Source organism: Morus notabilis, unplaced genomic scaffold, assembly GCF_000414095.1.
Source record: "Morus notabilis unplaced genomic scaffold, ASM41409v2 Scaffold2016, whole genome shotgun sequence".
NCBI lineage: Eukaryota > Viridiplantae > Streptophyta > Magnoliopsida > Rosales > Moraceae > Morus > Morus notabilis.
In genome coordinates, this window is record NW_010367286.1 from 21,738 (window position 1) to 45,345 (window position 23,608).

General features: G+C 34.2%; 4 protein-coding genes across 4 annotated transcripts; 1 reads left to right on the forward strand and 3 right to left on the reverse strand.

The window, feature by feature from the left end:
* Positions 1 to 3,514: 3,514 nt before the first annotated feature.
* LOC21387056 (stearoyl-[acyl-carrier-protein] 9-desaturase 6, chloroplastic) lies at positions 3,515 to 5,333 on the forward strand. The gene is made up of 2 exons (XM_010112175.2): positions 3,515 to 4,191; positions 4,539 to 5,333. The coding sequence occupies exons 1-2, from the start codon at positions 3,565 to 3,567 to the stop codon at positions 5,103 to 5,105; spliced, it is 1,194 nt and encodes a 397-aa protein (XP_010110477.1). The 5' UTR covers positions 3,515 to 3,564; the 3' UTR covers positions 5,106 to 5,333.
* A 170-nt stretch (positions 5,334 to 5,503) lies between these two features.
* LOC21387057 lies at positions 5,504 to 5,914 on the reverse strand. The gene has a single exon (XM_010112176.2). It carries the CDS (start codon positions 5,897 to 5,899, stop codon positions 5,564 to 5,566), a length of 336 nt encoding a protein of 111 aa, XP_010110478.1. The 5' UTR covers positions 5,900 to 5,914; the 3' UTR covers positions 5,504 to 5,563.
* A 512-nt stretch (positions 5,915 to 6,426) lies between these two features.
* On the reverse strand, positions 6,427 to 10,768 carry LOC21387058 (protein trichome berefringence-like 7). Its single transcript, XM_010112177.2, has 4 exons — positions 10,589 to 10,768; positions 9,491 to 10,348; positions 8,197 to 8,355; positions 6,427 to 6,958 (listed from the first exon to the last, which is right to left on the reverse strand). Exons 1-4 carry the CDS (start codon positions 10,657 to 10,659, stop codon positions 6,679 to 6,681), a joined length of 1,368 nt encoding a protein of 455 aa, XP_010110479.2. The 5' UTR covers positions 10,660 to 10,768; the 3' UTR covers positions 6,427 to 6,678.
* Positions 10,769 to 13,000: 2,232 nt separating this feature from the next.
* Positions 13,001 to 17,999, reverse strand: LOC21387059 (serine carboxypeptidase-like 42). Its single transcript, XM_024174855.1, has 10 exons — positions 17,362 to 17,999; positions 15,919 to 16,026; positions 15,714 to 15,806; positions 15,494 to 15,586; positions 15,148 to 15,233; positions 14,562 to 14,840; positions 14,328 to 14,461; positions 13,941 to 14,033; positions 13,718 to 13,835; positions 13,001 to 13,489 (listed from the first exon to the last, which is right to left on the reverse strand). Exons 1-10 carry the CDS (start codon positions 17,609 to 17,611, stop codon positions 13,322 to 13,324), a joined length of 1,422 nt encoding a protein of 473 aa, XP_024030623.1. The 5' UTR covers positions 17,612 to 17,999; the 3' UTR covers positions 13,001 to 13,321.
* Between the last annotated feature and the right edge of the window lie 5,609 nt (positions 18,000 to 23,608).

Below are 23,608 nucleotides of genomic sequence, written 5' to 3' on the forward strand. Positions count from 1 at the left end.
TACATGAGAAATACAAACGAAGTGACTCGTGAGTTTTCCTTTAAATCATACTGATGAGGAGATTGTGTTCGAAAGATTCAAGAAAGGAAAAGAAAGAAGGAGATGAGAGGAAACAGAGATTCAAGAAGATAAGATGAGAAAACAAATGGCTGAAATTCTGTAATTCTTCATTATTTTCATCAGAATTGTATACCCTCATTATTAATACTCTCTTTCATACAACGGAAATCCCAACTAACTACTGGTAGTTATAATTTCTAACAGAATCAATACAACCTCTAACGGAATCAGTTACAAAGCCTCAAATCACCAACACTAACGATCTCCCCTTAGCAGCTACTCTTCAATCCTCAAATGTCCTTGGTCTTCTAATGCTTCTTTTAGCTTTATCTTTTGCCACGCCACTCTCTTCCACGTCATCCTCCACTTGTCTTTCTTCAACAACTTTGATCTCCTCTTCTTGGCACGTGTCCTTCCTTGCATGTTCTTCTGCTCCTTCCACGTCCAAAGGCATATCACATGCTTACACTGGTGCCAAGAAGAGGAACAATGCAGCGACATTCCTTGAATATATCAGAAAGCAAGAAACACAAAAATAAATATAAATATAAATATAACAGCAATATACTTCTGTGCGAGGAAAAAAAAAAAAAAAAAAAAACCCAAGAAGAATATGATACAAAAACCCTACCAAAGACTCCCTGCAAGAACTGCAGAGTATCCATTCTGCATGCTACAACTTTTATCAACGAAGGTTGCCAAGAAATTTAAAGTGAAAATACAAAATGTTATTTCTTGTTCACAACTGCGAAAGGGGTTTGATAGGAAGTACATGACTATGGGTCCGTTTAGTTCACTAATTCGAATTTTTAATTTGAGTTACAGATGTGACTTTATGTGAGTGCCTTTTACTGTAACAAAAACAAATAATAATAATAAATGTGACTGTTTCTGAGAGTTTTTTACTATAGCAAAACTTGAATTTTAAACTCGAATCGGTGAAATGAACGGAACCCATATATTGTTGATTTATTTATTTGTTTATTTATTTATTTAGTGTTTTTTGCCTATCTTGGGTTGATGATGGCCAAATTCATAGAGGATAAAAACAATGATAATTCCGGTGACAAAATAAATCACGTTGGCGAATCCGTTTCAGAAAAAATGGTTTAAATAAGGAATCGGTTTTTAAATTTCTTTTAAAAACATCTAGAAATTAATTCATATTGCTAAATGATCATTCAATAGTTTATTTATACATATTTGATAATGACAAATTTACAAACTGCTTTACAACTGCTTGACCGCTCGATTTTCCTTGCCATGACTGTTCTCAGAATTTTCTATTGATCGTTAATTCTCCTTCCAATTCTTTTTTGTTATAGTTTTCTTTTCTCTAATTAAAGATAAGAAAATGGAGAACCTACTGATGGCGGCTAAAGAATCTACACCATAAGACGTTCATAGAAGCCAACATTTGTACGAAGAAGATAATATTTCCAACTTAAAAATTGATTTATATTTATTTCACTGTAAAAGTAGTATTTTTCCATACAGATCATAATTATTTATTTTTCAAGTTAAAATAAATAATTAATGTGCGTGATACAAATATATTAGTGTCGCGTGGAAACACGCGACCTAATGCTTACAACACTATCAATTGGCGCCACATCCAGTGCAAACTATCTGTGTGAGCGTTTTTATACAATTTGACAAGATCCTTTAAATCGTTAAGAAAATCCCTTTAATTCTTTCCTTGAGACTTTATCAAAGCTAGTAAGAGGTTTGAATGGACCAACATAATCGAAGCTCCAATAATAAATAATTCAACCAAAACTCTTTAATCAATTAAATATTATTATGGACTTCGGTTTGTGTCAATCAGAAACCAAAACTGCACTCTAAAATTATTTAGCTATATTTGTAAGAAACAAATTATGCAAATAAGCTTTGTCTATCAATACGCTTACTAACATCTATGATTAGAGTTAGGCACAAAGTTCGGTTGAGTTGCCAATAACATAACTTCACAAAAATATTTTGGCTTTGTCACTGTTCTAAAGGCCAGCCAAGCAGCAGTACCATAAGTGAGAAGAACAAACGGCATAAACCTTAGATTATCTCCGATGCATTTGTTAATGCCAATTGTTTATTTAGCATCAGAAAGTATAATATGATATGTTATTTTTATTTTTATTTTAATGCATAATACTATTTAAAACGCTAAATCTATTTTTTCTTATAATTATTAAACTTTAGAAGTTATAAAAGTAAACTTTTTTAATTAGAAAATGCAAAAGCTGCATTGATTACATGAAAAAAGTAAACATTTCAACCAATAGCAATTGAATGCTAAATTTCTCATATGTTATACTTGATAAGAAATTTACTTATTTTTTTGCACTTAAATATTAAATTTATAATCATGACACTTTAATTATAACACTGCATTAGAGATCTTCTTAACGGACAAGAGAGATAGAGAGAGAGTGAGCGGGTGAGAGAGATGTATTTATGCTATCTAAATAAGTATTCTTACTCATGTTTTGAAGGAATACAAAATTTGATTGGAGAGATGTACTTGTGTTATCTACAAGAATATTTTTACTCATATTTAAAGAAGTACAGGATTTGATTGTTTAGTTTGAAAATATTGGAATTGTCTCCAATTAATCTGACAATTTTTCTTTTCATAGGCTTTTGTATTACTGAGTTTACTTTAGTGTAACAGTCAATAAATATAGACTAATATATGTAACAAGATGTGTTAGGCTTAAGTAAATTAAGTATTATACAAATTTGTGAATTATGTAATATGAGCATACGAAAAAGCAAAGATACATGACTACTTATTGAACTTGGAACTGTCCCATTAAAAAATACGTATATAACTGTTTGTAATACATGACTACTTATTGAAAAGTATCATAAAGTGATTTAAAGGCAGATGGTTTTTTCTACTAATTTAATCTATACTATCTGAAATCCTTTTTACTTCGATGATACCAAAGTAATGCATGCGTCGTCGTGTCAATTGTAATTTCAAATCCGCCACATGCCAAACAGAATCCATTATATTTCTTGCTCGTTTTGAACCCACAGAAAACAGCTCTCTCTCTCTCTCGTGTCTTTGGAAAACCACTCTCTCTCTCTCTCTCTCGTGTCTTTGGAAAACCACTCTCTCTCTCTCTCTCTCGTGTCTGTGGAAAACCACTGCACCCCTGGTTTTGCTGAAGCCCACAACATCCCCATTCTTATTAGTCCCAACCACCTTGACCGTACAAGTTATCAAAGGACTTTATTACCCTTCGACCACATTTTTACCAATATCACCATCATGTTATAACAAGTTAGCGAGAGGTCAATCTGGTCAATTCACTTAAACAGGAAATTAAAACGAATCCAACTGAATTGGCATTCTCGTAATTACACGCAAAAGAATGGTCGAATTAATAACCCTCCCTACTTATAAATATCACAGGCCACTGCTCCCTGATCAGTGACTGAATAAATAAAAAAAAGAAGAAAATACACAAATAGAAAAGGTCAAAAACACGAACCATGCAGGCCTCTCGATTCCTTGGCGGGAGAAATCCTTCATGGGCCCCACTTGTCCAAAGCCCAACTACCCAGTACCAACTGGGCCCACCAAAGCCCACCATGAGATTCCGGCTACCGCCTCCGCCGGCTTCAGCAACAATTTCGGCCGTGGCCGTGCAAACGCGGCCGCTAAGGACTCACTCCATGCCGCCGGAGAAAGTTGAGGTTTTCAAGTCTTTAGAGGGCTGGGCCTCGGAATGGGTCCTCCCACTGCTGAAGCCCGTGGGCCAGTCCTGGCAGCCCAATGAATTCCTGCCCGACGCAACGGCGTCATCCGAAGAGTTCTTCGATCAGGTTCGGGAGTTGCGCGATCGGACGGCTGAGCTTCCAGATGAGTTTTTTGTCGTGCTTGTGGGGGACATGATCACGGAGGACGCGTTGCCTACGTACCAGACCATGATAAACACCCTGGACGGCGTTAAGGACGAGACTGGGGCTAGCCCAAGCCCATGGGCCCAATGGACACGGTCCTGGACCGCCGAGGAGAACCGTCACGGCGATTTGCTTCGCACGTATCTGTACCTGTCTGGTCGGGTTGACATGCTCATGATTGAGCGAACTGTCCAGCACCTTATTGGTGCAGGCATGGTAAGTTATTTACGTCGTTTCATTGATTGCTGATCCTATTGCATTTCGTTTTGTCGTTTTTGTTTTCGACTGTCGTTTCACTTTGAGAGGCTAGAATTTGCGCTTCCTGTGGTACTCCTGGCTTGCTGTCGTCGATTATTGCTTTGGACACGTTTTCATATTTTATTGTCGTTTTTGAGATTGGTATCGTCTTGAGTTGGATTTAGCCGGGAAACTTGTATCGCCTGCTAATCTTTGCGTAATGCGTAGTGGTAAATGGCATTGGTAATGATAGTTCATAGTTTTCATGCTTTGATGTCGTTTTTCGTGATTCGGTCGTTGCAATAATGACTTGGGCTTGTCAACAGGACCCAGGAACAGAAAACAACCCATACTTGGGCTTCGTGTACACATCGTTTCAGGAGCGGGCTACGTTCGTGTCACATGGCAACACCGCCCGAATGGCGAAGGAAGGCGGCGATCCAGTGCTGGCGCGCGTATGCGGGACCATCGCAGCCGACGAGAAGCGCCACGAGAACGCCTACGCGAAGATCGTCGAAAAGCTTCTGGAAGTGGATCCCAGCGGCGCAATGCTGGCCATCGCCGACATGATGCGGAAGAAGATCACGATGCCGGCCCACCTTATGTACGATGGGCACGATCCCAAGCTATTCGAGCACTTCTCGGCGGTGGCTCAGCGGCTCGGCGTCTACACTGCTGACGACTACGCCGATATTCTGGAGTTCTTGATCGGACGGTGGAAGTTGGAGAAGCTAGAGGGGTTGACGGCCGAGGCGAGAGGTGCACAGGACTTTGTGTGCGGGTTGGCGCCGAGGATCAGGAAGCTGCAAGAGCGAGCCGATGAGCGCGCGAGGAAGATGGAGCCGCATAGCGTCAAGTTTAGTTGGATTTTCAACAAGGAGGTCGTTTTGTGAAGGAGAGGAACTTAATTGTGGGCTTTTCAAAAAAAAAAAAATATTGAATTTAGGGTACTTAAAACTTCAGAGGGGAAACAAAATTATAGCATGTGTTTTTTCTTTTTATTTGGGAAAGAAAATGCCCTTTTTTGTCCCCTTTTTTTTTTTAGTATTACAAAGTGCTTTTGTTTTTAGACCCCTTTGAGTTTTGGTAAATACTAGGTGATCTACTTAGAATTCCCACTATTCCTTTTTTTTTTTTTTTAATTACTTGCTATATATATTAAAAAAATAAACCTTTTAATGAAGAAAATATTTGGAAGACAAATCTCAACTGCAATTCACGACAAGTTCCATACAAGTATATTATTGTGATGGATAACGCATGAAACAATTAACATATGGTTTTATGTTCCAACACATATTTGAATTTATTGGTTTTTGGTTCAACCCTATGGAATGAAAGACGCACAAGATCATAATGAAGCCTTGTGTTCAAGATGGGGCTGATTAGAACCAGAAGTGGAAGCATGGCCTTCACCAACCTTCTCGTTCCTCTTTATATCTTTGTCGATATGAATGTCATCCTCAACTGATAACGCTACAGTGTCTATTACTCCGTGGGGGCCTTCCACAACGGCCCCCTTTATCTTCTTATGCTCGTCGAGGTGAACGATTTCGGTTTCTTGTACAGTCTTCTTCTTCGTCTTCGTAAAGAGGAAGAAGAGAGCGGCTGCGAAGAATGCGAGGAAGAGAACGCCACCAAGTGAGACGAACACAATTACATCAATTGTTGGATGATTCAATGCCATTTTGGTGTGTCTCTAATTAGCTCACAAAAAAAAAAAAAAAAAAAAAAGGTATTTTGAAATGATTTTAGTTCTTGTGTGGTGAAATTTGGCTGTCTATTTATAGGGATTAAGGGAAGTTTTAGGCCAATCTTGGAGTATGAAAATTTATTTCAAACGGGTTTTTAGTGACTTGACTCCCATGCTAAGATTTCTCATAGGTTATTTGGATTGGAAAACACTTCTCAAAGCTTCCTTTTTTTTTTTTTTTTTTTGCCGTGACGTATAATTTCCTTCAAACAAGGTGAATGAGTTAATACTCATAAGTAGGCCACTATAAATCCGTATTAATATATAATAGATTAATTCAACCAAAGAATTTTGCACATATAAGCTTACAAATAAAAGTAGAAAACACCGCCAATGTAAATAGAGAAAGAAACATAACAATGTAATTTTCAACACGTTTATTTATCATAAGAAAAAATAATATATTATATGAGGCAGCTATTGTATATACAACCTCGAAAAGCTCAATGTATTATCACATCTGTTTACATGTTTACTTAATGAACCACAAAAATGATATGCAAGTCAAATTGCGAAATCTCTGATGTTCTCCTTTTACCATCAAGGCCATTATGTGTGCCTTTGTTTTCATTTTCTTCAAAAAATGGCTTCGTCTAGAATGACTTCAAACCATGTTTTCCTCATGTAAATAATTATTCCACAAGATATGGATCGTGAGGAGATTATCTTACAAGTTAGACCCTTTTCACTTCATATCCTCCTGGGAAGTGACTTTAGCCATTTAGCAGACTTGACAAGAGAATTTCATTCCACACATCAGGCACACCAGGTAGACACCAATGGCTACAATCCGGCACGGATGGATTATCACCCCAAGTGCCCACATGCCCGTCACTCCGGAACGCCCCCATCCGTGTGACGTGCAGAAGGTTAACAGGTACTTTCATTTGCTTCACGACCTTTACTATGTTGTCTGAAATCTTGCTCCGGTCACGCCCGTTGGTCCTAGACCAAGGACGCCTATTCACTTTGCAAGTATTACGATTCTTTCCCCTGGTATGTATACAAGCACAAGTTTAAAGTCTTGAAATTAAAGAATTCGTGCATTTGCTCAGGTTCCTGAGGAAACTCAGACGAAATGAATGCAAAAGAATATGACAAAAGTAGAAGATGGAAGTTATGCTTGGTTAACATGGTGTAACAGAAAACTCATAAATTTTTCTTCTTTTTTTTTTTTCAGTTTTGGATCCTAAATAACAGCTTGCAAAGATCTGTCTTCATCCCTACTAAAGCGAGTCATCTACTCTAATCAGAAAATAGGACAGAGGGCCTGTTTGGTATAACTTTCGGAGGCCCCTAAAGTCCTTGCATACCACAGTACAAGTGGTATGCCTGATAGGAGTGTATAAAGGAACTTTGCGCAAACACCAATACAGTTTTTACAGGTTATTTTGACAAATTAGATTTTGCGACTTATAACTTTTGCTGCTTATATATATGCAAGTCATTCATGAAGGACCGTCTTATACTGTAACATGTAAAAGTAAGAAGTGTAAGATGACATTTATTTTGTGTAACAACGACTCTAAAGGTGTAATAGATAATGTGATGTTATACCTCTCATTTTAATATGTTACGGTGTAGGGTGGTCCTTCACAAAGGACCAAAGACAACCCTATATGTATAAACTAGATTTTTCTTTTCTGCTGCTGCTGCTCCGTTTGCTCTTAATAAAATTTCATCTAAAAGCCCAAAAATTCTAGCATTTATAAGCCAGAGGCTAAACAGGTTAAGAACTGTGAAGAGGAACATGAATGGACTATGAGGAAGATCAATACATAGATAAAGTAGTTTTATGCTTAGTTCACTCAAATTTTTAATCAAGTTTGAATAAGTTTCCCAAACCTATTTCGTAAGTTTCTTTTTATTGATACCGATTTGTGTTTGTTTTTCTTTCTTGTTATTTTGTTCCTTACGAAAGGGGTAAAAGATTGCCATTTCAAATTTAGACTTAAGACTTGATCAATGACATTGAATATTCAGATTTCCTCTCTACTGTTCATACCCTTCTCTCTCCAAATTCTAGATTCTTTGTCTTCTCTAATTCCTCTTACATTTTTGTCTCCCTCTTTCTTTTGTACTATCCTAAATCAAGGTTCAGGATAACATCTGCATTGGGGAACTAATGTGCATAACACCACAAATGAAAGAGAAAAACAAATGAACAAGAAATATTTGACGAAAATAGTCAGCATCTATTGTGTAAATAAATCTCAAGGTGCGGGACCTACCCCCAGTGCGATGATTCAAAAGTTCGAAAGAACACACTTGTTCTGTTTGTGTTGACCATATTCTCAACCCAGTAGGCCCAAGTGTCCAATGCTTTTCTGAAGGCAGTATTGATAGGCATTCCGAGCTTCAGTGATTTACCCACTTGAAAATAGCAGCCCCTGTCTATTGCAGAGTAAGTTAGAAGCGCACTCAACAAAATCCTTAAAATCCTCCTTCTCCTAACATATATGGTCTGTAATGCAGTAATCTCAAATACTCCAAGAACTTTTGCAAGGACTCAACAACAACGACAAACATGGTATTCTAATATCACGTGTCAATAACATGATAGTGAAATAATTGTCGTGAAGTGACAGAACACAGAATAATAGCTGGATTAGTGTCAATAAGATGCATTACAACATGCATTGAAAGAGGGAGGTCGAGAATCTAGACATCCTGCATATTTCTTGTACTACATTCTAACCACAAGTGCTCTCTAGGAAGTTCAGTAATGAGGGATAAATAGCATGCAGAACCACGCATTGATATTTCCCTCTTTCAACATGTTCTACAATGGTTTACCAAGTAAATAAATGTTTGACTCAACTCTTGCTCAAGTTCGGTTTCAAGCATAAATATGTCTAGAGGAGCTCCTACTTCTATCAGTCCTTAAATCCAGAGTATTCATGTTTTGGAGCAAGGGTTCGCTAGTAAAACAATTTTTTTTTTTTTTTCCGAAGGCAGTGTCAGAGAAGATATAGACTAAAATGCTCAGCTAGAAAGTATATTGCGAGCCAGGAGCAATTACTATCATGAAAGAGTTTTTTCTAAGCAATTATTCACGTACGAGTATTTTCTTAAAAAATGCCAAGTTTTTATGAAATTTCCAACATATATAATTAAAGCAAATTAGCAAAAGTCACAACAGAGCTTAGGAATTTTTGTTTTCCTTTTACATCTTTTGAATAAAACGCTAATGTGAACACTAGAAGGCTTCACTAAATCCCGAAATGCAGTGGCCTTGAGACACGATTCAGTGCTTAATCCCTTGAAATATTCTAAAAATAAACAGTTGTTGAAACCAATTTCTTGCTAAGAATGATGTGCGTTTGAAAAACTAAAAAGAATATGAATGAGTTCATAGGTAAAAAAAATAAAAAAATAAAAAAATAAAAAATAAAATAAAAAAAAACAAGCATATAAAATCTTGGCCAATGTACAATACATATACATAGAACCAAGACTAGTCTAAATGAAAACTAAAAATGTCATAGCCCATGAAAATGATGCTCAGAGAGGTAGAAAACTCACATTTCGAAAAGCTTAGTAGGTGTCCACCAGTGCCCGGAATTGAATACTAAAACATCAGAATCAATCCATTCTTTGCTAATGTCATCCATGAGGTCAAGTCTAAGAGTCGATTTAACCCTCTTCGGCGCACGCCTAGGCACTGAACTAGGCCGCACCAAGAAAACCGACCGATAAAAGTCGATCCTAAGATTATAAGTGCTAAACCTTACTCCCAAAAATCTAATCTGTTTGGTGATTTTGTTTCCATTCACTTCATAAACACTCCTCTTGTCATCCACACCAGTCATAAGCATACATATCAAAGACTCCCATTGAGTTCTGCTCAATGAATCACCAACAAAAACCACTCTCTTCCCATAAAGCTTTCCGAGAATTTTCTGCACATCAAGCCTCGGAATATCGCATTTTTTCGGCTTCCACCTCCATTTTGTGTAACCTCTATCTCTCCTACCATTAGCCAAGCAACTAAATCCTCGTTCCGCGAACGGACATTGTGAGGCATTGTACAAAGGGTAACTTTCATCTTGAATCCATTTTCCTTCAAAGACATTGCATTTCTCAGCCGAAATAGAACCATTTCTGGGCGTAGAAACAATCTCATAACTATGCCTAACAGGACTAAGACTGGGAAACAAATAGAAATACACACACACCAATGCGAAAAGGCAGAACAACAATGATCCAATTCCAACAGCTACATTGAGAGACTGAAAATCCCAGAGTTTACAATATCTCCTTACAATTCCATTCCCAAGGCTCACAACCCTTGTGCAGAAAATCCTCAGATTTCCAAATAAGTCCTGATTGAGCTTCCTCATTATCTCCATTGCTTGCATACATAAAAACCCGGAACAGAAACTGCCATTAAAAGTTAAAACTCAAGCTAACCAAAGAAAAAAAGAAAAAGAAAGAAAGAAAGCTAAATCAAACACTAGCATAAATCTCTGTACTATTTGATTAAAGAAAGATCATTTTACCACCCATCTCAAGAAAAAGCTTCAAAATTAAGGATTTGAAAAGGGCCCACAAAGTGAACAAATCTAATAACAAAACGTGTGCACAAAGCAAAGAGTGCACAAAGCAAAGAGTGGTTCTTACGGATTCACTGTCCGGAAGTTGGTGGCCTCAGGGGGGTAAATAGAGGAGAACGATGAGGGCATATGCGTCATTTAATGAGATATCTTGTGTTATTGGCATCGTTGAAAGTGAAACATACTTCAGTTGGAAAATTAAAAAGACTGTTGTACTGAAGCACATGACTTCCCAACAGAAAATGGTTTCATGTTTATAGCTGTTATTTGCGAACTACTTTTGTCGGTGAACTTCAATATAAAGAAATAGAAGTTAGGATTGTCTACGACAGTACAATATTGTCTTGAAAGTTTACTTTACGTGTAAGAAGATTATTGGCTGTAAACTGTGAAGAGTCATGAAAGAGCTGACGTGTAATGCAATACTTGGCTCAATGAGCCGAGATCACGTGAGCCTGTTGGTTTTTTGTCCTCCCTCTTTGTTCTGTGCGTAAACTCTGATCTGACCCAACAAATATATATCCATTTGCTTAAAAAGATCCAACCCATAATATTAAAAACTATAATTATATGCCTCTGTTTATGGATTAAAAAAAAAATCCTCGTTTTGACGGAAAAAATGAGCTTTACCAAATAATTTCCAAGAATGTTGACCCTTCTTTGATAATGTTTCCTTATGTGTTGAAATAAGTACAAATTGTTGATCAATGATTTGTTTAAATGATGTTAATGTAAACCTACATTTAGACTACTACGACAAAATAAGGACCCACAAAATGGGTACCATAAATGTACGGAGAGTATTTTAAGAGATTATTCTTTTAGTAAGAGATTCAGGAAAAATTTAACCTCGAGTTACAACTTTATTTAAGTTTATATTCTTTTGTAAAATTTAAATTTGAACTCGAATTTAAATTTGAGTTTGAACTCAAGTTTATGATTAAATTCGAGTTCAAGTTTCCCTTTCAATTCGAGTTCATAAACTCGAACTCAAGCTAATGAAATAATATTTTTTTTATTCTTAAAAATATCATAACTTTTTTATTTTAATTCTGATTGAGATGATTTTTTTTTCTATGCATTCACAACGAAAAGACGAATAAAATCCCATCTATATACTCTATTAAAATTTTTCATCACCATTGAATTTTTATTAAAATAGTATATAAATATAAATTTAAGTTTTGACAAACTCAAACACAAACTCAAAAAGATTCTCAATTTAAATCATAACTCCAATGTGCACATCTAAACACAAACTCAAGTTACAACTTCAACTCAAGTTACAACTTCAACTCAAGTTATAACTCAAATTAAATTCAAAATCATCGCTCAAATCACCTTAACTCAAAAATCTTAAAAAACAACCCAAAATTATTTGCAATAACTTGGCGTTTTAGCAACAATGTCAAAAGTATTAAAAATAAGTATTATGTGTTCGCAAGTTAAAATCTTTTATTTTGTAAAATAAATATTGACCTAATTCTTGACTGTTAAAAGGACAATTCTGTTGAATTAGTAAATAACATAATCCAAACAAGTGAGTGCCAAAATTTAAATATATATATATATATCTAATGCTTCCTCCAAACCAAAAAGAAAAAAGATTACAGTACAATACTAATGCGCCCGCAGGCATATATTAGAGTAATTGTTTAAATATACAACCATCCTAAGCAAAAATTACAATACATAGAAAATTTATAAGAGTAGAGTTCAAATATATAAATTTTTTCTTTTTGAAATATTTCAAAAATAGTAAAATTACATAGTTATTATTTTAATGGATATAAAAGCAAATGGCCCTTTTTTAAGGATTTTTAAAAAATAGCTGAAGTTTTATAAAATTAGTAAAATGATCGTTTCTTTTATTAACTAAATACTCAATCATTCATTAACTTAATAATCAATCATTGATTGATTTAAGTTATTACTGTTGATTCTGTGATTTTTCATTATTAATCCATATTAGTAAATAATTAACTGTTAGTAATTAATTAATTTTAAACAATAATTAAATATTTATTAATGATAAATTATAATAGTGCATAGGTCAATCATTGATTAACCACCGGATAATCATTATTGATTGATTACCAAAAAAAAAAAACCATTTTGCTAAAATAAAAAAAATTCAATCACTTATTTAAAAAATAAAAAGCTCCGCCATTTATTAAAAAAGTAGTCAAAAAACAGCAATTTTCCTAATTTCTCTCATTTTTTAATCATCTCCACGTTTTATGCAACAACTGTACATGGTACATATTTTTTGTGTGTTATATTTCAATACACGATTCTGATTGTGAAAACAGCGATAAATAGAATATTATGTGTAGTTTGGAGACAACACAATTAACAACAAATACGTTAGAAAAACGATATATATACTTATGAACTAAGAGTATTGAAATTAAACAATCAGAAATGTCCGATATTAATGTCGTGAATCAGACTCCGAAACATTAGAATGAACCACATGTTTCATAAAACATAAATTAAAATGCTTCTTCAATTTTCTACAAGCAAAAAGAGCTTGTGAACAAATATGGTTAATCTGTCTCTCAGCATAAAGAATAATGTGGAAATTCCTAAATCAAACTACCTCTGTTGGATGATATAATTGGAACTGTTTTCCAATTTTTCTTTCAATCACATTTCCTGAAAACTAATCACCAGTAACCATATTCCTTATTGACCTATGAAGAGCAAAATTCTATATCTTTTGGAAAAAAAAAAAAAAAAAAATCACAAAAAATACTACCAATTACTAAAGTTGTGTCTCTGCATCTTAAGTCTTTTGTCAATCGTCAATTGAAGGACGTGTGTTGTTTGGCAACCTCCGGCCATGCACAAATGAGCTGAACAGATGCAATGCTCTTGAAGGTTGTGCAAATGGCACCATATGAGAAGCACCCCTCACTGTGGCAAAAGTCAGTAGGTTTCCGTATTCGGTAGCCCAACCTCCGACCTATCGAAAAATGAAAAAACGACGACACATTAGTACTAGCAGTCATATCAATTACAAAAATGCTATTTATCACAATTAGCGATGTAATCACTACATATATATCGGACTGTCACACAGCAGTGTCACCAAACATGTGACAATGCATTACCAGTAGTGAAGAATAGATTGAATAGTTTATGCTTGAACTCGGAAATACAAAATACAAAATGGAAAATGGTTTTCAAGCACCTGGCCTTTGTGAAACCAAGCTCCATATGGGACCGTGATCTTGAATTTTAGCTCGTGTGCTAGTTCGCGGATGAGGGTCCGGGATCCCAGCAATGGCACAACGGAATCTTGGTCTCCACTGTGATTGGTAGGTAATCAAATCATGTTAGTAGTGGATAGAAATGGTGAATTAGATGAACTTTTGAGACGTCTATTTTTTCTTTGACAGAGAAATAAATATTACCTGAAAACCCAAACTGGTATGTGATTTTGAACTATCCTTTTGAGCAAGGGCAGAATGTTTATGTTACCATCAGTTTCATTATAATTTAAAACTCTGTCCAAAACATGAAACGTGAATATTGGTTATGCTTTATAATAGTACGCTCAAGTACTAATTTGTCAAGAGTGTTGTTTCTAAATTGAATCTTTATATTGGCAAAATAAGTTTATTGACATAAAAAACTAGCATCGTATTCAAGGGATTTATAGCACATAAAAGTGGACAAAATATTGAAAAGCAGTAGTACATAGCACTATGCTTACACTTTTTTCTTGAAAAGCAGTCAAAATTTGTTTTTTTTACGTAGTACATCTTGTAAATTAGGATTTAGATGTGAACATCAGTTACCGACTACACATGCTCCAAGGATAAGGTAACTTTGTCCGATTCGCGTGAAGAGCATGCTGAACCTCGGGAAGGTTGAAATAGAAACGCCTTTCGTAACTCATACACACATCAACACCGAGACTTATCTTAGTAGCCTGCAGAAGACATAAAAACAGAATTCGATCTGACGGTGAGAAAGATGATACTACAGCAGGAAAACGTTGTTAGTGAAAAGAGTCATGGAGGATATTATACCAGTTTACGCAGCCTCAGCTCTTGCTCGACAATGGACGGATAACAAACATCTAGGATGACGTCGTACTGGTCTATGTAGTCACCAACTATTTGGTTCGCTTCAGTTGTGGCATTGGTGCATGACTCGGTTACATTGTGTGGAGTTTCAAGGGAATAATCATCAAAATCGCATTCATTCATGATTGTAAGTCCAAGCTCATCAGAAATCATTCCATGTGACCAAAAGAATTCGTATGAAGCAGGAATATCCCGGTCAAGTCTTAGGAGTGGATTCCCAATCTAACAACAGAAGCCATCAGGATATTATTATTATAAAAATAAAATAAAATAAAATAAAAGATGAATTTGTTCATATATGAGGAATATGTTATCAAAAAGAAGATGGGGAAACTTATTGTGTGTTATATGGCCCATTTGGTTTATATGTCTGAACATAAAGTTTGAACAGAAATTAAAATTTGTTTAAATTTTTGTACAGAAAACACTGCAGCAAAAAAGGTTTAAACATCAATTGTTTAAAACCTATGAAACAAGCATACACCAATTAAAGCTGAACCATATAATAGGGCATTCAATGTTGTCTTACGGCGACTCCTTTTAGATTGAACTTGAAACCAGTTGAATGTTCATTGTAATCCAATAAAGCAATAGCTAATTGAGGTATATAGTGCCCTGTAAAAAATAAGCAAAATAATAGAGTAAATAAAAGAGAAAAGAAGAGAAGCAAAAGAAAACAATTCACAAAATTGCTTGCATTTACAATAGAGAATAAAACAAGCATTTCAAATGAGCTCAATAATGTATGCTATACACTTGATAATTGGGATATATCTTCGAAGAATAAACCTTTCCTTTTTTTTATTTCTTTTTTTTTTCCGTTCGTCATTTCTAGATAATATGAAATTGGGAACATTGCTAACTAGTTGCCAAACCTGCATAGCTTTCTCCAGTAAGAAACAAATCTCTAGACTTATAAGTCGGAAATTTCTCTAACCACTTCAGCATGAACTCGCGCATATCATTGGCTGCCAAAAGCAAGAAATCAAAACTTTGAGATTGAAGTAACCAGACCCCGAGAAAAGTTATCACATTCTACAGTTTAATTGAACGACAGACAATAGTGACAAAGGGTTGTAAGATTTTCGCTTTTACCCGCAGCAGCGTCCCCGGAATTATAATCTGAAGTGGTGTTTGAGTATGACCATCCAACACCAGCAGGAGACTCAACAAAAAGGAGATTTGATGCTGCAGAAGAAAACCAAAGAAAGTAAAACATTGTTACTTTTCAATATTACTTGTACTCCTCATTGGAAAGGAAGACAAAAGATGTCCAAAACATTGATCTTCATTATAATACCTCTGTTCCATGACATTGAATTTCTGTGAAGGCCTCGACCATCACCAGTCGGATAAAATGGACCCAATTCTGTGAAGGCGCCTCCACCAACAGAGGAACACCCTGGACCTGAACATGGAAGTAACTATATCTCACTATTTAGGCTTAGAGATTTCAATGTCAAGGGTAGTGTAATCACATTTCTTATAACTAGCTAGGTCCTCTAATGGACAAAACATTTAAGTTCAAGTCAGTTGCTACATCAACAGACCTTATTTGTTATGCAAGAGAGATAGAGAGACCATATTGTGATTTTCTCATTCAAACAAGCTGTACTTATTGCTTATATTCTTTCTGGGTGAAAAGTTCATAATTTTTTTTTTCAAGAATTCTACGGTAGAGTATAAAAATTTATCTTATTAGTATTAAGTAGTTCTGGACAACAAAATCACGGCAAAGTATGCATGTTTAATGGAACTTGATGATGCAGAATATGAATTTATTTATTTATTTTTTTGTTTATACTTTGTTCCAAAGAATTCTCCTATGAATATACGTCCATTTTCTGGAAACAAATGGGCAACAGAATATTGGTGGAATTCTTATCAGATTTTCACCTGACGTCTCAATGCACAAGTTTAGCACCTACAAAAATTTGCTTATCTGCTCGAGTACAGGCCAGGGGAATTATAATAAAGGGAAAAACACATCAAATTTTCAAATAATTCAAAGTTTTTTTTTAAAAAAGAAATTTACTTTTGGGTATCAGTGGCATATAGTATATAAATAAATAACTATATCCGTACATTCAAAATTCGAAAGACGTTCGGTTGGAGGATTCAAACAATGTGATTCGAACTATTTTCAATTTACGTGAATTTTTTGTGAGAAAAAACACTGTAACGAACCACGAATCATGATTCGCATCAGGAAACGAATCCCTCTACTAAACATCACTTTGACTGATTCTCATTTCTCACTTCTCAGATGCTTTGAGATGCAGTTGGAATAAAATAAAGCCCCAAGTGTACTAGAGATGAATAGGGGGGAAAAAAGGCACAAACTTTAAAAGATACAGAGAATAGAACACAATTGCATTGGGAAAATGAACATTTCAGAAACAAATTAGAAGAAGAAGAAGAAGAAGAAGAAGAAGAAGAAGAAGAATGAGAAGGTGAATCTAAAAGAAAAAAATTTAAAATGAATAAAAAAAGAGACACCAAATGCAAAATGGATCAAGAAAACCCATTAACTGAAATCGCAGTTTTCTCATGAAAACCTGAAAAACTCACACTTGCCCAGTATGAGAAACTCTATTGAACAAGGATGTTACAAAACAGAAAAAAAAAAAAAGAAAAAAAGTGAACTCAAACCAAGAAGAAGTACCCAACATTATGGTCCAAAACTCAAGTCAAAATCTTTCCAACTGATTCTTAATTTAAAAAAAAAAAAAAAGAAGCAAACCTCCATTGAGCCAGAGAGTTAGGGGCTTCTTGTGAGGCTCATTGTCAGCTTCAACAAAGTAGTAAAACAAGCTCCTCCCAGCATTGAAATCAACATCAACATAACCAGCATATTGACTGAAGCTTACTTTTGGCTGGCCAGGCAATTTCACTACCAGATCCTCAACTGGGTAAGCCCCAACATTATTAACATTGACCAAAATCAACCACACAAATCCCACCACCACTGAAAACCAAGCCTTATTTCCCATTGTCTGTCAGGGAATCCCAAAGATTCCTCTCAAAAGAAAAAACAAAAAAGAAGAAATTGCCCTTCTAAATTCTCTAATTCACCACCATTATTCCTTGAGAACTTCCCTGTATATATACATATAAATATTAAAATATAATAATGCTCTGCAAAGTTTATCTTATCTTACTTACTATATATCTTTTTTGTTGAAACAAATTTCTGTTTCAAAGGCACGTGAATTCTGGGTGGCTTTAGCCAAAAGGGTGCTTAAAATATTAGATCCAGCCAAGGACGTGATCCAATTATAGCATTTTTTTTAAGAGCAGAGAGAGAGGGAGAGAGAGAGAGAGACGTTGAGAAATTGCAGGATGCAACTGGGGAAGGGTTAGGTAAATTTTGGTGTTACTCTGCAGGCATATACATTATACTAGCTATCATTGTATATATACAAACATAGAGAAAGATGTTGGAAAATAACATGGCATTTTTTTTTCTTTTGATTTTTTTTTTTTGTTGAAAAAGGGGATTTATGTTGCAATTAGTCATTACTCGAAGAAATTAACAGTCCACTCCTTTATTTTCTTTTTTTTTTTTCCTTTTTTATGCTAATGATATGACAAAATCTCACTCGACATTTAATAGAGTTATTTTCATCTAGCGTATTTATAAAGTGTACTAATTTTATTAGTAGGTGTTTAAAAGACTATTACATTAATTAATAATGAGTTGATGCATCTATCAATAAAATTAAATGTAATGAGTTGGTACACAAGTGCAACACCCGTACTTGTAATATTAGGGTAAAATTATCCAATTATAAAAAAAATTTATTAAATTTTAGAATTTTCTCAATCATTGCAAGAGAAAACTTAAAGAAATTCATACATCTCAAGAAGAATCAACCACCCAAGTTTTAATCAAAAGTCCTGATGTTCAAGCACAAATAATAATAATAATAAATAAATAAAATCCAGTGTCTTTGTTGAAAATTGCATGACAATATTAGCAAAGCAAGACAAAACGATTGTAAATGTATATTAAAAAAAAAACAAAAAAAAAAAGTTGAACACCGAAAAGAGAGAATGAATCTTTCATTGTGATATAATGATTGTGGGGAGCACAAACGGTTATATGGAACTCAAATCTTTCATTGAAATGCACGCCCGGACCTGGTTTGCGCCAATGGCATGGCTCGAAGTTGGTCACTGATAATCATGACACAGTGCTTTGATTGGATCTCAATAAATAGTATAAACAATGAGAACAATTATATCCTTTCTTTTTTTTTTTTTTTGAAATAAGAATTATAATCCTTTCCGAACAAGAACAGAAAAATAAAAATGTTAATGAGAATCAAGACAAAAAGTGAGCTTCGACTCGCACTCCATCAATGTATCAGATACCATCACAGGTAGAATATGAAAAAGATATTTTCAAATTTTATTATGTATTTTTCTTAATATTGTTACTTTGGCAATTTGTTTAGATAATACCAGGTAAGTAGTATAGATTATTGTATTTACCCCTTGATTTATGAAGTCAGTTAGTATTATTTTAAGATTTTTCGGTGATTTCTTTCAATAGTATTTTTATATATAGGACATCCTATTTTCTACGTCTTATAAATTTTTAAAGTGATGTTTGTTTCAATAATTCTGTATGGTTTAAGATTATAGTTCGTAATTTTACAATAATGTTTTATCTCATTAAAAATTTAAATTTTAAAAATTAAAATCATAAACTATAATTATAAATTTATAAACTAAACGTCACTTAAGTTGGTAGTTTCTCTTTAACTTTTACTCTTCCATTCATTAATTTCACTTTGAAATTTCAGCAGAAATTTGAAGAAAGAAAGGGGAAAAAAAAAGAAGCTAAATTTGAAATTGAGGATTAGTCAACTTTTTTGTTTTGAACTGATAAGAGTAAAGATAAGCACTGTGAGCAGAAGAATCTAAATCAAAATCTTACCTAACCATAGAAATTATTACAAGCAAAGACAACCAAACTTTACTTTTAGCACTTTTTGTGCAGAAAGCTGCTTCATGTTCTAAGCCAATTAGGGCTTCGCTGCTACTACTACTAGGTCACGTATTGAGCTAAATCATAACTTTTATTTTAGAAAGATACTAATTACCATCATTAACTTTTGATTGATTACCTATTGTTCCAAAGATATCGGGAAAAAAACAATAACACGAGTAGTTGATTAAAACATTGCATGTGTGACAGTTATTTCAGTGTTGTCACACGACAATGCAAGATTTTTTTAACTTTATATTCTTTTTAGGATTAATTTTGATTTTAATCCCTAAATAATAGAAGTTGTCTTATTTTGTCTCATATAATTCAAAATGGCACAAAACTCAACCATAACAGGTTATAAGTTTGATAGTTCCGACATTGATGCATTAATTTTTTAATCAATTTTAATCGTATGTCGTCAATGACAAGTACACGTGATTAAAACGATGGTGTGAAAAAAACTCATGCCGCAATAATAGAGTACCAATTCTTATAAGCTTGAAGAAAATTTTCCATGTTAAGCTATGAGGGACAAAATGAGACAACTCATATTCTACGGTCAGATTTAGAATTGGAACGTTTTCATGTGATCATCATGCTGAATAACACTACTAATTACAACAGTGTGAGAGTTGTGACATAAAAGTGATATATATGTGTGTGTATGGTACATGGCTTTCCATACCCACTAATTTAATGTTATGTTTGGTAGGATGGATAGAAAAGAAGAATAAAAAAAAAATAAAATATCTAGATGAAGAAAGTAAAATAATTTTCTCTCATATTATGTATAAAAGAGAAAGAAAAGTAAAACAAAAATGTCAAATTTAAGACATTTTATAATAATATCTAAATATAAATAAAAATATTATGAATGACGAAGATTAAAATTATTATTTTACACATCATTTATTTGTGAAATTTTTTTCCTCTTTTTCACTTTCTAAAATTAAAAAGCTTCAAAATTAATAAACTTCATAAATTTTCTTTTTCTTTTGTTCCTCATTTTCTTCCACCCAACCTAAAATTCAATTTTTATCTTCAAAATTCTTTCTTTATTTTTTTTTTCTTTCGCTCTTTTCCACCCTACAAAACATGCTGTAAAAGTCAATATCGGCATGCATAGGATAGAATTGTCATGGAAGAAGACAACATGAACGGCCCCGTTTTCTCTTTTTTGAAAAGTGATGGTTCCCTTTGGGACAACGTAACAGCTGGATATTTCAATTATCAAAAAAAAAAAAACAAAACAGCTGGATATTTACTATTATCCACCATCTACTCATAGGGATCAATTAGTCCAAACTCAAATGCATAAAGGAAAAGACAAAAAAAAAAAAAAAAAAAAAAAAAAAAAACCAAATATATAAAGGGTTCTTATTAAAGCGTCTTTGGCCTGCTGCATATCTATCCGTGACAATTTGATATGTCCTCTGTTTAGTTCACTGATTTAAATTTTTAATTTGAGTTAAAATATAATTTTATATGAGAGTTTTTTATTGTAATAAAAAAATTAAATGTGACTGTTTTTGAAAACTTTTTACTATAATAAAATTTAAATTCTAAATTCAAATCAGTGAAATGAACGAAATTTTAAAATATTATTCAACTTAATGGATCAAAGAAGATTATTAAAGATTCTCCTAAAAAAAAAAAAGAGAAAGAATAATGAAAATTATATATCCGATATTTGAAGTACTCTATAATTCGATGAAGGAATCTTTATTGTTGGTTAAACATCATGCTCATATGATCATTTTCTCAAAGGTCATACGATTAAATTACTAAAAAATAATAAAGAATTATGGTCCACCTACTATTAAATAAATACGCTTTTTTTAACATTTGGTAAGTAAATTCATATCCTACCTTTGCACTCCCTTATTTGAATTTGTACTTGAAATGGAGTCAATAAAGCACAGCGTCGTTAAAAGTTGAGATAGACTTTTTTAAAGGTTTACTATACCAACGGCAAAAAATATGCTATATTCAAAAAAAAAAAATTGTGAATATGAAGGAAATCTAAAATAAAAATAAGGATTTATATAATTATCCAATTTTGAATATGCACATGACACGCCAGAAAGGAGGCCCCGTTCAGTTCGTTAATTCGAGTTTTTAATTTGAGTTGAGATGTGATGTTGTGTAAGAGCTTTTTACTGTAGCAAAAAAATTAGATGTGATTGTTTCTGAGAGTTTTTTACTGTAGCAAAACTTGAATTCTAAACTCAAATCAGCGAAAAGAACGGGGCCATAGGCCCGAATTTTAGGCCAGTGGGTGGACATGTCTGAAGCCTGAATTTTTTAGGTTCGGCTGGCAGGCACCTAAGGCCGCCCGTTCAACTACTTTCTCGGACTCGGGCTCGGGCTGCCCGAGAAAAATCAACATCGTGGAAAGCCGCCGAACGAAAGCCGCCAATTTTTTTTTTTCCATAAGGCCCGAATTCCAGCCTGATTTGCCCGAAGCTCGAAGCCCAATCAACGACTAGTTTTTTGAACGTTGGCGCCCGACCCGAACTGCCACCCGAAAGCCCGATCACCAACAGCTCTTTTTTTTTTACCGTTGCCCGATTTCAGCCCGAACTTGCCTGAACCCGACCTGCCGATTCTAAGAGATAGCCGTTGGATCTGAATTTGGGGGGGGGGGAGAGAGATATCAATTTTTTAACCCAAAAAGTTCCGTATAAATACCCCACCATCCCCCAAACATTTTTCTGCCCAAACTCTCTCAATCTCTAAAATCACTCTCATAATTTTTCCAAAAACTTACACAATATCCTAAAGCTCTCTCTCTCAAATCGCTCTTATTTTTTATAATGGATTCTTTTAATTATGGTGATAATCTTGTTGATGCCCAACAGAACGTGGAAGAAGGGCAATTTCCTACTAATGAATTTATTACGCAGGAATCGCAAACACAAGCAACTGAGGAACCTAAAAATCTAAGTCGTGGTGGATGTAGTGGAGGTCGTGGGCGTAGAGGAGAGGTAAGTGCAAGTGCTACTGCAAGTGTTACAACCTCCAAGATGAAATGCAAGCGCACCTCGACAGTTTGGGATTACTTCGACACAATTGAGGATGTTGACAATGACGGTAACACTAAACACATATCTCAATGTAAATATTGATATTCTAAATGACAAGGTGACACTATTCACAGCACAACACACTTGAGAAGACACTCCGAAAAGTGTCTTCAAAAGTGTGGCCAAATCAGCAGAACCGAACTCCGCCAAACACAATTATTTTTTGATCGTGCAACCGGTGGTCTAACCACTTGAAAATACGATCCGCAAGTAGATCGTATGGAAGTTGCGCGAATGATAGCCGCATTAGACCAACCACTTAGTTTTATAGAGCATCCTAATTAGCACCGATATATTAAAGTTGTACACAATCCTAATGCACAGTTTTTTTTTTAAAAAAATTACTCTTAAGAAAGATTTGTTAAAATTATTTAAACAATAAAAATAAGCATCAATAAACCTTTTACACTTTACTAGTGGTTGTGTTGCATTAACGATAGACATTTGGTCTGCCGTTGCCAATAAAGATTATTTATCTGTAACCGGATATTACTTGAAAGGTTTCGATTTAGATAAAAGAATATTAAATTTTAAATGTGTTCTAGGATCACATAGCGTCGATTTAATATATAATACAATTTTAAATGTATTTATAAGGTTTTAAATCTAACTCCTAGAGCATTAGCCCTAGATATGCTTGTAAGATGGAGCTCAATTTATCTTTAACCGGACATTACTTTAAAGGTTTCGATTTAGATAAAAGAATATTAGGTTTTAAATGTGTTCTAGGATCACATAGCGCCGGTTTAATATATAATACAATTTTAAATGTATTTACAAGGTTTTAAATCTAACTCCTAGAGCATTAGCCCTAGATATGCTTGTAAGATGGAGCTCAATTTATATTATGTTTCAACAATGCATCCCCTATAAGGATGCTATAACAAACTATATCAGTGCAAAAT

Bases quoted from the DNA above. Each gene is read 5' to 3' on its own strand.
- LOC21387056 (XM_010112175.2), top strand. From the start codon at position 3,565: ATGCAGGCCTCTCGATTCCTTGGCGGGAGAAATCCTTCATGGGCCCCA. The intron at 4,192-4,538 runs GTAAGTTATTTA...GCTTGTCAACAG, and splicing joins ACCTTATTGGTGCAGGCATG to GACCCAGGAACAGAAAACAA.
- LOC21387059 (XM_024174855.1), bottom strand. From the start codon at position 17,611: ATGGGAAATAAGGCTTGGTTTTCAGTGGTGGTGGGATTTGTGTGGTTG. The intron at 13,836-13,940 runs GTAATATTTATT...TACCAATCACAG, and splicing joins ATACCAGTTTGGGTTTTCAG to TGGAGACCAAGATTCCGTTG. The intron at 13,490-13,717 runs GTGCTTGAAAAC...ATTTTTCGATAG, and splicing joins CTTGGTTTCACAAAGGCCAG to GTCGGAGGTTGGGCTACCGA.
- LOC21387057 (XM_010112176.2), bottom strand. From the start codon at position 5,899: ATGGCATTGAATCATCCAACAATTGATGTAATTGTGTTCGTCTCACTT.
- LOC21387058 (XM_010112177.2), bottom strand. From the start codon at position 10,659: ATGACGCATATGCCCTCATCGTTCTCCTCTATTTACCCCCCTGAGGCC. The intron at 8,356-9,490 runs GTGAGTTTTCTA...TGCAATAGACAG, and splicing joins CCTACTAAGCTTTTCGAAAT to GGGCTGCTATTTTCAAGTGG. The intron at 6,959-8,196 runs GTAGGTCCCGCA...TATACATACCAG, and splicing joins TTTGAATCATCGCACTGGGG to GGGAAAGAATCGTAATACTT.